At 36.9% G+C, this 14,983-nt stretch overlaps 1 protein-coding gene across 2 annotated transcripts in view; it reads left to right on the top strand.

Moving 5' to 3' along the window:
* Positions 1 to 14,820, top strand: part of elmo3 (engulfment and cell motility 3) — a 31,361-nt gene extending 16,541 nt beyond the window's left edge. The window contains exons 10-21 of one of the 2 annotated variants that reach the window (XM_028450814.1): positions 434 to 484; positions 561 to 683; positions 791 to 913; positions 1,670 to 1,774; positions 2,680 to 2,788; positions 2,874 to 3,010; positions 10,257 to 10,420; positions 11,405 to 11,517; positions 11,585 to 11,689; positions 12,550 to 12,629; positions 13,327 to 13,404; positions 13,603 to 14,820. In XM_028450814.1, the coding sequence (XP_028306615.1) occupies positions 434 to 484; positions 561 to 683; positions 791 to 913; positions 1,670 to 1,774; positions 2,680 to 2,788; positions 2,874 to 3,010; positions 10,257 to 10,420; positions 11,405 to 11,517; positions 11,585 to 11,689; positions 12,550 to 12,629; positions 13,327 to 13,404; positions 13,603 to 13,815 (1,401 nt within the window). In that variant the 3' untranslated portion in view covers positions 13,816 to 14,820. Of the gene's footprint in view, positions 1 to 433; positions 485 to 560; positions 684 to 790; positions 914 to 1,669; positions 1,775 to 2,679; positions 2,789 to 2,873; positions 3,011 to 5,446; positions 5,601 to 10,256; positions 10,421 to 11,404; positions 11,518 to 11,584; positions 11,690 to 12,549; positions 12,630 to 13,326; positions 13,405 to 13,602 lie in introns of those variants that run through there. The other variant, XM_028450815.1, reaches the window with a different exon arrangement.
* The last annotated feature ends 163 nt before the right edge of the window (positions 14,821 to 14,983 follow it).

Here is a 14,983-nt window from a genome sequence, read left to right on the forward strand (position 1 = left end):
CACAATATTTAACATGTGTGTAGTGTATAGTATTTATTTGCCCAGTCTTAAAGAAAACAAATCAAGTATTTATAATCTTCATTCTTTTTAACAAAATCACATTGTTAAAAGTAAGTGAACTTAATTTAACTCTTAAGTAATTCTTTAAATTTTTAGCAGTTTTAAACCAATGTAGATCATTTCTAAACTACTATTTAAACTATTTTATCATATTTGTATTTCACATTAATCAAATCCAGTTTTTTATAGATTTTTTATGGCAATAATTACAAATTCAATCATCTAAACTCAATTACAATTTAATTACAGCAGCAACAGTTTTTAAAAATGACAACTACAATTATAATTGCATAATTGTAATTAATTATCAGTTATGCAAGTACAATTATGATTGACCCCAACCCTAGTGTCTACACACTTTTCTTTTTTCTAGGAAATGTTTGCGTTCCTGAACAAGAAGAATCTGCGTCAGTACATCTATAAGGTATCAGCCATCATTTTTAGATTCATCTGATGTTGTCACATGTGAAAGCTAAAGAAAAACGTTTGTTTTGTTGCAGAACATCATCCACAGTTCTGGTTTAGTCCAAGACGAGATGGCCCACTACCTGTACGTGCTCCAGTCAGTTACCCTGAACCACCTGGAGCCTCGCATGAGGACGCCTCTGGACTGTTACAGCCAGGTACTGAGGGCTTTACTCACGTCCAATAAAAACTACACGTTAAAGTGTGATGACCTCCGATCTTCATTAATCTGCTGTGTTTTCTTTATTTCCTGTCATTCCCGTAGGAACAGAGAGACATCCTTCACGGTTTGCGTCAGGCAGCGTTTGAGACTGAAAGTGAAAACAGCTTAAGTCACGAGAGGCGACGTTCACTGTGCGCCAAAGAATTCAAGAAATTAGGCTTTTCTGTAAGAGGCTGTCATCCACCAGGGTTGGGTTCAATTATATTGATAATTAATTACAATTATGGCATAATTAGAATTGTAATTTTAAGAATGTCGCTCTCGAATTGGCAATTAAATTGTTATTGAGTTCAGATAATTGACTTTGCCATGAACATTCTATAAAAATTGTCAATTATAATTTAACGCAAAACTGTGGAACCATGTTACAGTTCTTTATACGTACAGTTCTACACATATGTAGTTAACAATTATTAAAATATGTTTCATATCACACTTTCCCACATTTTTACCATTTAAAAAAGATCGAAGGGTATACTGACACAAAAAAAGGCTCTGACACCCACACCAAAAATATTAAAACCTATATTTTCATTGATTATGAAGCCTAACAAGGTAACTAATATATAGGAGAGAAATTAGATGATAGATATTGGTTTTAAGTATATTTTACAGCTGATTTAGGACCAGTTATCATTATAGATGCTAACAGAAAGCTAACACAAAAGGAAGGTTCATTTTTATTAGGTTATTAATTTCAGCCTCAGTAATTGTGATTCATTGTAATTGAGCTTTAGTAATTTAAAACATAATTGTAATTGACTTTGAGGATAAAAAATTATTTTATTTGATATGTAATTGGGAAAAAATGCTGGTCAATGTAATCGTAATTGAAAATGTAATTGAGCCCAACCCTGCTGTCCCACCACAGCTACTGTAGCTTTCCCCCCTGTTGATCATATCACACTCTGTGTTCTACAGAACAACAGTAACCCAGGTCAGGACTTGGTGCGAACCCCTCCTGGACTTTTAGCTATGGATACCATGTTTTACTTTGCCAATCGTTATCCTGACGCCTACAGCAGAGTGAGCATCATTTACATATTTTACTTTGTTGTTTCTATTAAACCTGTCAACAAGGTTTTATTCAAACATTTAAAATTGTGGTTAACCTGTAAATTCAATTTACCAAGGGAAATATTCATAACTATTAATCTTCAGTTTTTCTTTAAAAAAATAGGTTGTTGGTTTACACTTAACTTAGAAAAAAAAAAAAAAATTATATATATATATATATGAAGTATGTCATTTTAAATTAATGCTTTTTTTTTTTTTTTTAAATCACCAGGCATCTTGGCAGCAATATGTTGAATCCAGGTAATTCATCAATGCCAGATGCTTAAATCTCTACTAGAAAAGGAACATCCTAATGTTTTAATCTTTAAACAACATATAACTACAACTATTAGTTGTAGTTATATTTTTTGTTGTAGTAGTGTTAAGATTCAAGATTTATTTTATTGTTACATCTCATTGTACAAGTACACAAGAGTCAAATCCTTGGACTCATTCTGGCAGCAACAGTAGTGATAATAAAACTTGTAAAATTGTAATGTAATTTAATAACAGAATAGAAAATACAGTATATATAAAAATAGAAAAGAGTCAAAGACTTAAGTTTACAAATGAATGTGCACGGTGTAAAAAGGTAATGTGAGGATAACCATATTAATACATTAATACAGGTTAGTTTTACCCTACTGATGTGTTGTTGCAATAGTAAAGTTTACAAAAGTTAACATATTGTTAAAAACGATATGTGTTTTATGTGAAGTCATAAACGTTTAAACATGGGCTTAGAATAAAAAAGGGCTTTAATGTCATTCTTTGTGTGTTAAAGTTTTGTTTAAATTTAGTTGGAGTTATTAGAGGTACCCAATTAGATGATACAAAGTTAAGTGTTTTAATTGGCGTCTCTCCGTGTCCCACAGTTTGTCCTGGAAAACAGCAGCAGAGAGGACAAACACGAGTGTCCGTTTGCACGCAGCAGCATCCAGCTCACGCTCATCCTCTGTGAAATACTTCGTATTGGAGAGACACGTGAGTTCATCTCAAACCAGCTACAAAACACTCACATCTTTGGTCTTTCCTCTCCTCACTCCCTGCGTGTCCGTCTCTCCAACAGCCTCAGAGACCGGATCGGACTATCACCCCATCTTTTTCAGCCAGGATCGGCTGCTGGAGGAGCTTTTTTGTGTCTGTATTCAGCTGCTCAACAAGACCTGGAAGGAAATGAGAGCCACGCAGGAGGACTTTGGCAAGGTGGGCTCACAAATCCAAGGAAATACACATTTCGAAGTGACTATTACTCGTTTAGACACTATTAATTCTTTACCTGAAAGTATTTTAAACTAATGCAGTCAGTAAATGGAAGTTAGAAAACATGTCTTTGTTTCTTGGTTTGATAATTGGTGATCTACTATAAAAAGAAATATCAAGGAATTCTTGTCAACCCCTCCAGTATAAATTAAGCTAATCCAAAATTATAGTCCATGCTACTGGCCTGCTACAATCTTGAAAAAGAAAATAAGAAATCCTCCAACCACGACACGGCACCCGTAGAGCTTTGTGTTCATTTGTGGTTTCCACAACCACAACTACACTTCCATAAATTATGGAATAATGTGGAAAATGTTGATTGCCTTTAATCCACTCGCTGTTCCTCTTTATAAAATACCCAGAAACTGATCTCTGGCTGTCGGTGGTTTTACCCACACAAAATTATAGGACTGTGGATACTTGGGGGGGTGGAAACAAAAAGTACATTTTCCAGGAGTCTTTTCCTTGCAGCTTTGTGGGCGGTTAAGTATTCCCACACATTGTTTGTTTATGGGAAATGAGCATCTTTTAGATGGCCGAACCTTCACAGAGCGGAGGAAATGTAGCACAGTGAGAGTGTTGGGTTTTTTTTTTTTTTTTATTTGGCTGTGGTTTGGGTTTTGTTATATTTAATCTCCTCGGCAGACACATACAGTAGGTGACCCTACAGAGTGTTATTGGATCATTCTATAAGGAAGAAATGTGATGAGCGAGCATTCTGAGCAACAGCTAAAAGCAGGGTACACACAAACATAATCAGGCTGTTTATGTCCTGATTTTCTTCCTTCCCATCTAAGGATGGCAAACACCAGATTATTTCATGTTTTATAAGATTATCCTGTGGTTTGAGGTGTAATAAGAGTGGATTTGTCCTGATAATTTACGACTAAAACTCCTCTCGTGTGGGGAAAGCTGACGAGTCCCGACTCATGACCCTGTGATTTGTGACATGGAATAGAATGTAGCCAAACAGGAAGCGAGCTGAGTAAAGGTGCGTTCACACTTCAGCGACTTTGGCAACTAGATTACATTTAAAATCAATGTAAATGAGGTAATGTCAAGCGACCTTTCTTCAAGTGACGCGACACAAGCAATTTCAGCAACTCAATCGCGTGATCTCAGTTGCTGGAAGTTGCTCAAAGTTGAAAAGTTGCTATAATATTAGATTATTTTCCATGACTTTACACCACATGTGTCAAACTAATGGCACAGGGCCAAATCCGGAGCGTCCAATTCAGCCCACAGGAGAAAGACAGAAAACATGAATCATTGTTTTAAATGAAACTCAAACTCAACAATATTGACAGTGGCTCACAATTTTCCCTGTGCTTATATCACGATATTATGATTGCAGCCATTTTTCATATTAATCAGTTGAAGAAACTCAAAATTCTTACAAAATCCTTCAATTTTCCTCAAATTACGACATAATATTTAACTTAATTTATTAGAAATTGGCCACAAAATCTAGGAAATTTAAAGTGAACATTGTGTTGGGACTCATATGTCACTTATTTCTTGGATATGGTCTGTTTCGTACATATTTTGCATTTTATGTATACGTAGAAGTGCAAACTATGACACAAAAAGTTGAAATTACTCATTTTCCTGCATAAAATCTGTGGCCCACTTGAGATCAAACTGCGTCATCCCCTGAACTAAATGAGTTTGACGCCCTTGCTTTACACAGACTTCAGCGATATTTCTAAATGTCGACAAAGTATAATTGCGCTTTGAATGTGTTTCCATTGAAGCTTGTGCGACACTTTGCCGCTGGAAGACGGACGCTCAGAACCTCCTTATAACTCTGCATTCCTTTGTTGTTTCATGTCTAATGTGGCGGTGATCATTTTTAAGTATGACGCTAAGAAATGTCCCAGTGTCCTCTTCTGTTTACATGTACAGCGTCATGTTTTCTTAGAGAGAAGTGGTCATGTGACCAGGTACGTCACATTCTGGGACGTGCATTTGCGTAAAGTGTTTCCATAGCGCTTTTGCGACACATTTCAATATCAAAACGTCTGAACTTCCTCCTCATGACAGCATAAAAACTTTCTAGCGATATGAGTGTTTTTTCAGGCGTTTCCAGTACCAGTTTTTATTGCACTATTTAGATTTTGCGCATTTGGACGGGTAATGGAAACGCAGCTGCTGATGGAGTTAAAGGGGACATTATTTTAGTTTAAGGTGAAATAATTTCTCTCAGCAGTGTTACAGACTCTCTCACCTCACCACATTCAGCTGCCAGGCCTTGCTGCAGGGATTAAGGGAACAGAGACAGCTGCCATTCACTGCTCTGATTGGTCAGTCAAGTTCAATGACAGGACAGAACACGAGTGGAGGGGGAGGGGTAGGGGGGGTTGTTTGGTGTACATGTGTGAGTATCAGAGTGTTTACAAAACACTCTGAGGCTGGCACTGCTCCCATCATGTAGGTGCTCACTGTCACATGATAAAAAGCAGCCACTGTTTTTCTCTGATTTGACGTGTGAAAAGTGTGAAAACGGTTCGATCTGAAGAAGGAAAAAATGGAGGTAAGATGGTTTTTGTGTTTACTTTTACACCCATGACGTTGAAGTCAAAACGAGTTTGTAAGTAGGTTTGTTTGTTTTTATTTAGAACATTGAGATGATAAATGTTAAGTACAGGTCTGACGCTGGAGTCATGTGAGTTATTCTGACACCGAAGACTAAAGCAGGCAATGGTGAAGTCAAACTGAAGTGGCCTGCTTTGTCTTTGCCGCATGTTCACATTTAGAATGACAGCGTGGGTTTTTACAGATGCTCAGGAATCCACCGTGTAAGTAAATATTGTGGTTTATGTTTGTTTTAAATTGTCTAAAAGGAATAAAACGGTAAAGAATCCTGTGCTTTACTGGGTGTCTATCATACGTGGTCACTGATTGTCCTTCACTCAGTTCAATTGGGCGTGAACAGGAATGATGTGGGTCAGCAGAGTGTGATCCAAAGGCCAACGATTGCTCTATAGATTTTCCTCTGCCGCCAAACTGAGAGAACCGTGGATTTTTACAAACTGCCCTGGGCCGGAAGGGTCACCTCACGGCTTTGTGTGTGATCTTAACTCTAACAGGCCATGCAGAAAACACAGACTGCACTTACACAGCTGCGAGTTCAGCACTACCTGTGTTTATTATCCCCCGCCACAAATGTGGAAGGGGGATATAGGTTTGAGCTCTGTCCATCTGTCCTTTCGTCTGAGTTAAAGGGGACAGCTTTTCTCAGAAACTTTTTAAGATAGGATAACCAAATTCAGTGTGTGGCTTCAGGGTATCAATACCTTGGAGTTCAAAAATGAGAAGCGTGCTATTTTATTGCCCTTGTTCCATTTTTTTAAAAACTCTGTTTGAGGTATCTTCAAAGGGGAAAGTAAATATTTTTTATGTATACATCAAAGTTACATTTAGGAAAAGGTTGTGAGTTATAATGAGAACCAATCTGGATTCATCACGATACGATGTCCACATGTTTGGATGACGATACAATGTTTGTCGATATCACAAAATCAGTCATGATACAATTTCAATTTGATTCGATTCACAAGCCTGCGTTTGATATGATGTGATATCATATGCTCATCTCACAATTATTAACATATACTTCAACTCCAAAAAAACAACTGAAATATGATTTGACCATTTTATTTCTAAGGTCTTTCAGGCATCAGACAATAAATAAACAGTATAAACACCATTCTGTAACATTTATCAAAGTGTTAGACTTTGAATTGTGTGAGTGATAAAAAGTAACTAGTAGTTTTATTTAAATTAGTACGGTGCAATACGTTTTTAATAATACAAAAATATGGCTTTAAAAACAGTTGATTTCACTGTAACAAACTAACCAGATGGGGAATAAAGTGTCACTGGCATGTTCTTATTAATAATAATATTATTTTAACATTGACATGTTAATGATGCCACACTGTTATATAACTAAGTATAAAAACTTATTTTAAGGGGCATATGATGAACTTGTGTAAAACAAAAATAACTACATGGTTTACTTGTTATGATTTGGTTTTAAAACAGAATAACAAAGGGTACACAGATAATACTACATATATGGTTTTGTTACATTTTTGTTATTCTTTAAAATTAAATAAATATCTCAAGTGGACTTCCTGGCACTTGTTATCCAGTAGTCCTGTTTAATTATATGAACAGACGCTGTTTGTTGTGGGGAGTTAGAATAAATCAACCCATTTAGATCACGGACCGAATACTGAAACCATCAGATCTCAGTTTGTGTGTCCGCGCAACCACGTGCGTGCTAAACCCCTAGCAAAACAACCTTCTTCAACCCACTTCTTATCGTCTTAAAATCAGCATCACTACTACAGCGCATTGTTATTTCATTTCCTGATTTATAGTTCATCATTTTTACCTCTTTCCTCGCGTGGCTTTTTCCTCATTGACTCCTCGCTTTGCTGAGAAACAATGTAAACAACGCAGGTTCCGTGTCGCTCTCGGGTTACTTCCGACACTGTTCTTCGTTCGTGTTTTATAGCTGTTGGCTCCACATTCAGGGAGCGGCAGCGAGGCGTTACTGGTCGGCGTACTACTGGTCGGCGTACCGTGTACTAATGTGGGTGGCATTAGCTACGCTATTAGCTACGCTATGCCACCATTCCCGCGCAGGAAATGGTGGCACGGACGTACAGACGTGCTATGTTGAATTTCAAAATAAAAGCGTATCTCAACGATGACGATGTTTATCGACGTATTAAGCCTTTTCGCGCTCTTGCTCAGGTTCAGTTTTAATGCATGAGGTTAAAGGTCAAGAGGGATAAAATTGCCATGGCTGACGACGTAGGATGCGAGACTGACAGAGATTTTGATTGTTTTTTCGCCGTTGGAGCGTTGATTCCTTAAAAGTTATTTGCGCAATCTCAATGGCAGAAAGACTGAGTTAGCTGCTAAAGCTAAAGCTAATGCTGCTAAAGCTAATGCTGCACAAGAACTGGAAATTCCGGTTTTGCCTGACGTTTTAACAGTGACCCAGTTTATAGTCAAAGTTTGTAAACATGGATCGGCTGTTTTACTTTATCAGAATCAGACAATACTTTATTTAACACTGAGGGCTTTAATAATGTATAATAAAAGTACAGTATGAACGGAAAAACACCAATAATGATAATTATACACACGCAGAAAAGAGGAGCAAGATTACACTAAGAAAATGTGCAGATTAAATGACCTGTCCATCTTGTGCACTTCCTTCAAATTTATAAATTTAAATGATATAGCTTAATAAAAAATAACCATATGTACGTGGTTAATGAATGTTGTACCTCATAAATGTACCTTACCGTACTGTAATACCTGCCTGGTGTCATATAATGGCTAGTTTATATACATGTACAGTACATGTCTGTGATATGTGTAACTCATTCTGTTATGATTGTTCTTTATCGCTTGCCGTACTAGTCAACAGTGCGCATGCTCCACCTCTCTGAGAGGAGAATCCCCTGCAAGTAGTTCCACAGATACAGTCATGTTGTGAAGTTGTGATTACGAGTTATGAATAAACCAACTAAATGCTCACAGTGGACCTTCTCGCACATTCTTACAATATGGATCAATTGTTAGTCATGAACACATCAAGATTAGACCAAGTCAAGAAATAAGTGATACAGTATATTCTATTCTTCTATGTGTATTTTCACCATCTCACAGTACCGCTAACTACCATTCATATTAGTTTAGTTATCATTTATAATATTAAACAATGTCATTTTGTATTGATCAATTTTATTCACGCATTATTATTATGCCAGGCACATTTTTTATTTTTTTTTGCAACTCTTTGTCCATTACAAATAAAAGTGCAAATACTCATTTAAACTTGTTCATTGAAAGCCTGTATAAATGAGTGACTGCAGTCTGAGTGTTGCACTTGCAATATATTGGAATGTCAGATAGGTTAGTCCTACCTTTATCGTACAAAAAGTCAGCTGAAAATCTTAGCGCATAGCACAAACAGCATCATGTTTACATTTATATTCCTCTTGCCCTATGACCCCCCCACCGGTCGCGCATGCACACTTCCAGAGTGAGAAAAGGCTTCAATGTATTGTTACACCACTAATGACGATGTCTTTTTGTTAAAGCTTAACCTCAGAAAGACGTGGAGTTAACAGAGAACTACTAGTTGGTTTAATGCACAGAAGTGGCAACAGATTGCTCAGTTTTTACATTATGGTTCATACACACAGGGTTACCATAAAGCAGAAAGTTGTTTTTATGTTTGTGATGCATTTCGAGGACTTCACTGCAGTTCTGTTCCAAAAGCACAACCTAACACTGATCCAGTAGAGTAGTGCAATGGCATAACCATGTAAAGTATAATCCAGGGGTGTGCATGGTCACAAATCTGACGATACGATACAATTCCTGATTTGCATGTCACGATGCGATATATCTCGATACTAATCGGTGCGATAAAATACAATTTATTTCATGTTTTTTTTAAACTTGCAAGAACAAGTCCATAGTAACTTACTGTAATTCTAGTACCAGTATCAAAAACAAGTGGTATGTTGATCAAATTGTCAAATTGCATTTTTCAAAAAACTTTTATTTTTTCAAAGATTCTGATTCTGTTAATTTCTGAAATTCCTTTTTTTTTTTTTTTTTTAAGTAACCACATACATCTATAAGTGCCCAGTATGTTTTATGAAAATAACATACCAATCACCTTCCAAACTGAAGAATGAAGTAGTTTAACAAAGTCTGATGCGCTACACTGACACCTAGTGGCCAGGCGTTTACGTGTTATGCATATGTTGGCACAATGAAATGTATTTTTTGTTAGAATCCATGATTTAAAAAAACTATTTGGACATTTTTTTTTGGATCGATACCATAATCATGTGGTGAAATATTACAATATATTGCCGAATCTCCTGAAGATCTCCTAGTATCTTCTCAAAGCTTTTGGAGATGAAAGTGTTTTTTATCAGATAAAGCCATCGTGTAGGCCTCACAAATTATACAGTTAAAGATCATTTGCTCGGAAAAAAAAACATGTTAAAGGTTGAAATTGCTGCTTGAAAGTTTATTTTCATCTCCATTGTTAACACGCGGTTTATTGACATTTTCGGAAATGTTTCACGCATTGCATTGTGGGATGTGGAGTGCTGTAGACATCTGTTTTTCCTTCATTTCTCAGGTGATGCAAGTGGTGAGGGAGCAGATCACCAGGACTCTATCCAGTAAGCCCACCTCCCTGGAGCTGTTCAAGAACAAAGTGAACGCTCTGAACTACAGCGAGATCCTCAAACTGAGGCAGACGGAGCGGCTCCACCAGGAGGAGACGTTGGCTCCACCAGTGCTGTGAGTGGAATCCACTACACTGTGTCTGTCACTTAGATGTGTGTTTGAAAACTGCAGAATGGTCGCCTCACATATGAAAGACTAGGATTTACAATAGAAATTCATCCTGTGGCTCAGTAGATTCTGTTCAACACTAGTTTCCATCAGCTCAGCAGTCTGCTTGCTGTTTTTGTTTCGCCGCTTGTCTCCAAACGCTCAGTGTAACAGTTTAACGCTGTTCTTTTAAAATTAATCACCTCAGATGTGACCTTGTGAAAAATCTGCCATTTTGACCTGATTTTTTTCAGTATTATTTGTACGTTTCTGACGACATTTGTGAAATAGACCAGGACAAGACAATATTATGATCATGGCTGTGTTCGAAATTGCATACTAACGTACTACACACTAAGTATAAACTGTCTACTGTATACTATTAGTATGATTAGGTTGCACCGTTCACACTGAAGTGTACTTCCAAGTTTCTCAAGATACATTTCAAACCTGAAGCAGACGGAGGATAAATATCTTCGTTGATTCGCCACCTTTTAAAGTTGTGAAAGCATTTTAAGTCAGAAAGTGACTAAGTAGAATATCAACATGTGGTCATTTGGTCCATGAGACTCCCGTAAACACATTCCATGATGACATTTCAGAGATTTTCAAAGACTCGTTATTGTGCTACTGACAAAACTTCCAGTTAGGAGAGATGCTTTTGTTTTGAAAAGGGGATGTTTGACTTTTAGCTTGAAGCTGGTCCCAGGACAATTTTATGTTCTGCTCGCAATGCATCATGGGGCAATTGAGAATGAATAGTGTGCCCACTGTGCATACTTCAAAAATGTCCCGATATACTGTAGTATACATCTGGTTATTTCTATAGCTTATTTCTATCTAATGTGAACACACTACATAGTAATTATGATATCAGACTTAGTATGAGTAGTACGTTAGTATGTGATTTTGAACACAGCTCATGTGAAGAAGCAATACTTTCCTCTTTAGTGAGCTCAAAGAGCGACTGAAGCCTGAGCTGCTGGAGCTGATCCGCCAGCAGAGACTCAACAGACTGTGTCAGGGCACCATGTTCAGAAAGATCAGCAGCCGACGCCGACAGGGTGACACTGACACACACAGGTCTGTGACTCGTCAGGAAACACCCTGTAACCGTCTTCTCTCATGCAGATAAACTTTGGTACTGCCGCTTGTCGCCCAATCACAAAATGCTTCATTATGGCGATGTGGAGGACGACACAGAAGCTCCTCCCATAGAAACGCTGCAGAACAAGAGTAAGTAGTGTACAACTAAAGACTGCAATGGATTTTCTTCCCCTTTGTAATAATCATAGGAGTGGGTTCCCTCAGTAATAAACTATAGGTATGAATCTGTTTGTTTACATGATTGGATTTCTGTACAGTTTACCAACGTGTCTGTTTAGTTATTTCAGTGATTCTCAAACTGTTTATGTTGTGGAGCCTTTAAAGAAAGAAAAATGTACGGGAACCATTCGTGAAAAAATGTCAACAACATGGGTAAAAGATGTAACCTTTATTCTTCTTCAAAACTAATAAAAATAACGTAAAATGTAGTAATTATGTATTTTACAACAGTAAAATTTATTTTAGTGTAAAGAAAAAGTACTTTTCATGCTCAATGTTCAGCAAAGTTGTTCTTGCTGTCATTACAACATGAGGAGGGGGCTCGCTCCACAGTTTGGGAACTAATGGGTTAATTGGTTTCTGATTTCTTGATGGGTTGGAAAGCTTGTACACGTGATTGCTGGTCTCTGTGTGTTGGAGTCAGATATGGAATTTCTTGTTTGAAATTGAATGTTTTAAATTCTACTGCTTTGTCTTATTATATTATTTATTTGTAATTTTACTTTTGTCCTTGGTATTTCATTTATTTGTGTTGTCTCTGATATTTATCGTATTTGTTTTTTGTTTTTTCAGGGTGTCTTGAAAGTTGCTTATAGTCAAATAAAATGCATTATTATTATTAATAAAACGAAAAGCCTGAGAGTCCAGCATGGTCACAAATCTGTCTCTCTATCAGGATCAGCACTGAGAAATAACAAAGTTGTTTTTTTTTTTTCATTATAAATATGTTGTCATAATGAGTTTTGTGTTTGTTACTTCCTGTCATTCAGTTCCAGTGGCAGATATCAAGAGTTTGCTGACAGGAAAAGACTGCCCACACATGAAAGAGAACAAGGGCAAACAGAACAAGGTCAGCATACAGTCATGGTCACGCCCTCGTCTGAGCCTGAATTCCTCCAACTCTCTGCTGAGAGCAACAACCTCACTCTGACACTTCTAGACGTAACAGTGTATAATCAACACTGCATGCTTCACCTGGTGTCCGTATAATGCTTTGTAGGAAAAAAACATGTATAAAAGGCAAATAATATTTAATAATGCCTTAAAAAACAAAAAAAAGGCTATTGATGCTTTCTAATAATTGAATTACATTTTTACCATATCAGAATATGTTCTTAAGCTGTTTAAGGAATTTAATATAATTTTTAGAATGATGAATATTGGAGCATGTCAATAAATGTCAAAATTCCCGTTTGCTTCTTTAAGAGTCGGGCATTTGATAACTTTTTTTTTTCTTACATGTAGACTTTTTATTACATATGATGTAATTGTCTCAGAAGCATTGAAGTTCCTAACTTTATTAGAATTATTGTTACCTTACACAAAGTTTTTGTTTCTGTTTAAAACTAAAACACTTCAGGCTGTTTTATTTTCATTATTGTACCAACATTTGAAAGTGTCACTCACTGTCACTCCTGTGTTTTTAGTTGTTGAATAACAGAAGATAAGCAGACAACGTGTTAGACATAAGGGACTTATCTGGACTCTGTATGACAGTGAATGCTGAGTCATGCTGAGTAAAGTTTGGATCTGGTTTCTTTGTGCAGGATGTGCTGGACTTGGCCTTCAGCATCACGTATGATGTGGAGTGCAGCCTGAACTTCATCGCTCCCTCCAGAATAGACGTGAGAACCTGTTTTTCTATCAAAACTAAAATAAGCTGTGAGAAAAAAAAATCCCAAAGGCACTGAGTGTGTTTTGTGTGTTTGTGTTTGTGTGTTTGTGGTGGTGTGTTTGTTTCTGTGTTTGTGTGTGTGTGTGTGTGTGTGTGTGTGTTTGTTTGTGTGTGTGTGTGTGTGTGTGTGTGTGTGTGTGTGTGTTAGTTCTGTCTGTGGACGGATGGACTGAGCGTGCTCCTCGGCCGCGAGATGAGCAGCGAGTCCATGCGCAGCGAGCTGGAGATCCTCCTCTCCATGGAGATTAAGCTCCGCCTCCTGGATCTGGAGAACGTTCCAATCCCTGACAACGCTCCAATCATCCCCAAACCTCCCAGTAACTACAACTTCTGCTACGACTTCAGCCAAACGGAGCAGTAGGACGTTCACACACGGGCTGGATGAGTGTGGACATTTAAAGGTGTGTGTGTGTATTTCCTGTTACAGATCGGTTTAACATTAGATCTTTTATACAGAGTAAAGCAATGAGCACCGCTATGCTACACATCTTTACCTAACTAACAGGTACTGAGGACATTTGAACTTCTTCAGTTGTGGTACTATAAATTTGTGTCCTTACATTTTTGTATTTTACAAAAACAAAAAAAATGACTATTACGTAAAAATACCAGGAATTACTATTTGTGTGGATCTTTTTTAAAATGCAGAGTGAACAAACATTTATTTGGCACCATTGTGGGACTTTATGAAGAGATGAGTACAGTAAAACAATGTTAAGTTTTTCTGACAATATGATGATCTTTGATTTAAAGGCTGTTGTAGCATCTTTAATCATCTGTGATTTACGTCCAAATAATTACTGCTAGAAAATTTTGCACAATTTCTCCCTGAATTGTTTGGATTCACCTAATTTGACACTAAAAGGATATATTTTTAATCTGACGGGCAGTGGATAACCTGTGCAAACTTGTTGTTTTAATACTTGAATTTTGTTAAAGACACTAAAAGTTTGTATCCTTGTGTACAAACTAAAGTTGTGTAAAGTTGAAGCACAGAGTTGGTACAAAATGGATGTAACGTTCTATAGTTTATTAATAACTGCTTTGTATGAGAAGTGTTTATAAGCGCAAGACATTTACAGAATGTAAAGAAATTATAGATATTTTTTACATTTTTGAGTTCCACTAAAGTTGAGGTGATGAAAACACAACCCCATTCATCCAACTTTGAGCCTACCAGTGAAACTGTCACTGAACGACGATGTAAAACTGTCTGAGAATGTTTCCAAGTCTTTTTTTTTTGTATTTCATCCCGATGATGACTTTTCGCTGCAGTGAACACCTGATACACAACACTCTGTGATGATAGTCATTTGGAATTATGTGCAAATGATGACTTTTAAATAAACAATTTCAAAATAATTAACCAGCATGTGTCACAATCCATTTATAGAAGAGTACGTCAAGACTTTTCAGATCACATTGAAGGAAAATGTATTATTTGTAGCAGCAATTTCTTCAAACATTCATCCTTGTCCTCTTACAACCTCCTGCTAATATATATATATAAAAGCATTATTGTCACAGGC

Source organism: Gouania willdenowi, chromosome 6, assembly GCF_900634775.1.
Source record: "Gouania willdenowi chromosome 6, fGouWil2.1, whole genome shotgun sequence".
Classification (NCBI taxonomy): Eukaryota; Metazoa; Chordata; class Actinopteri; order Blenniiformes; family Gobiesocidae; genus Gouania; species Gouania willdenowi.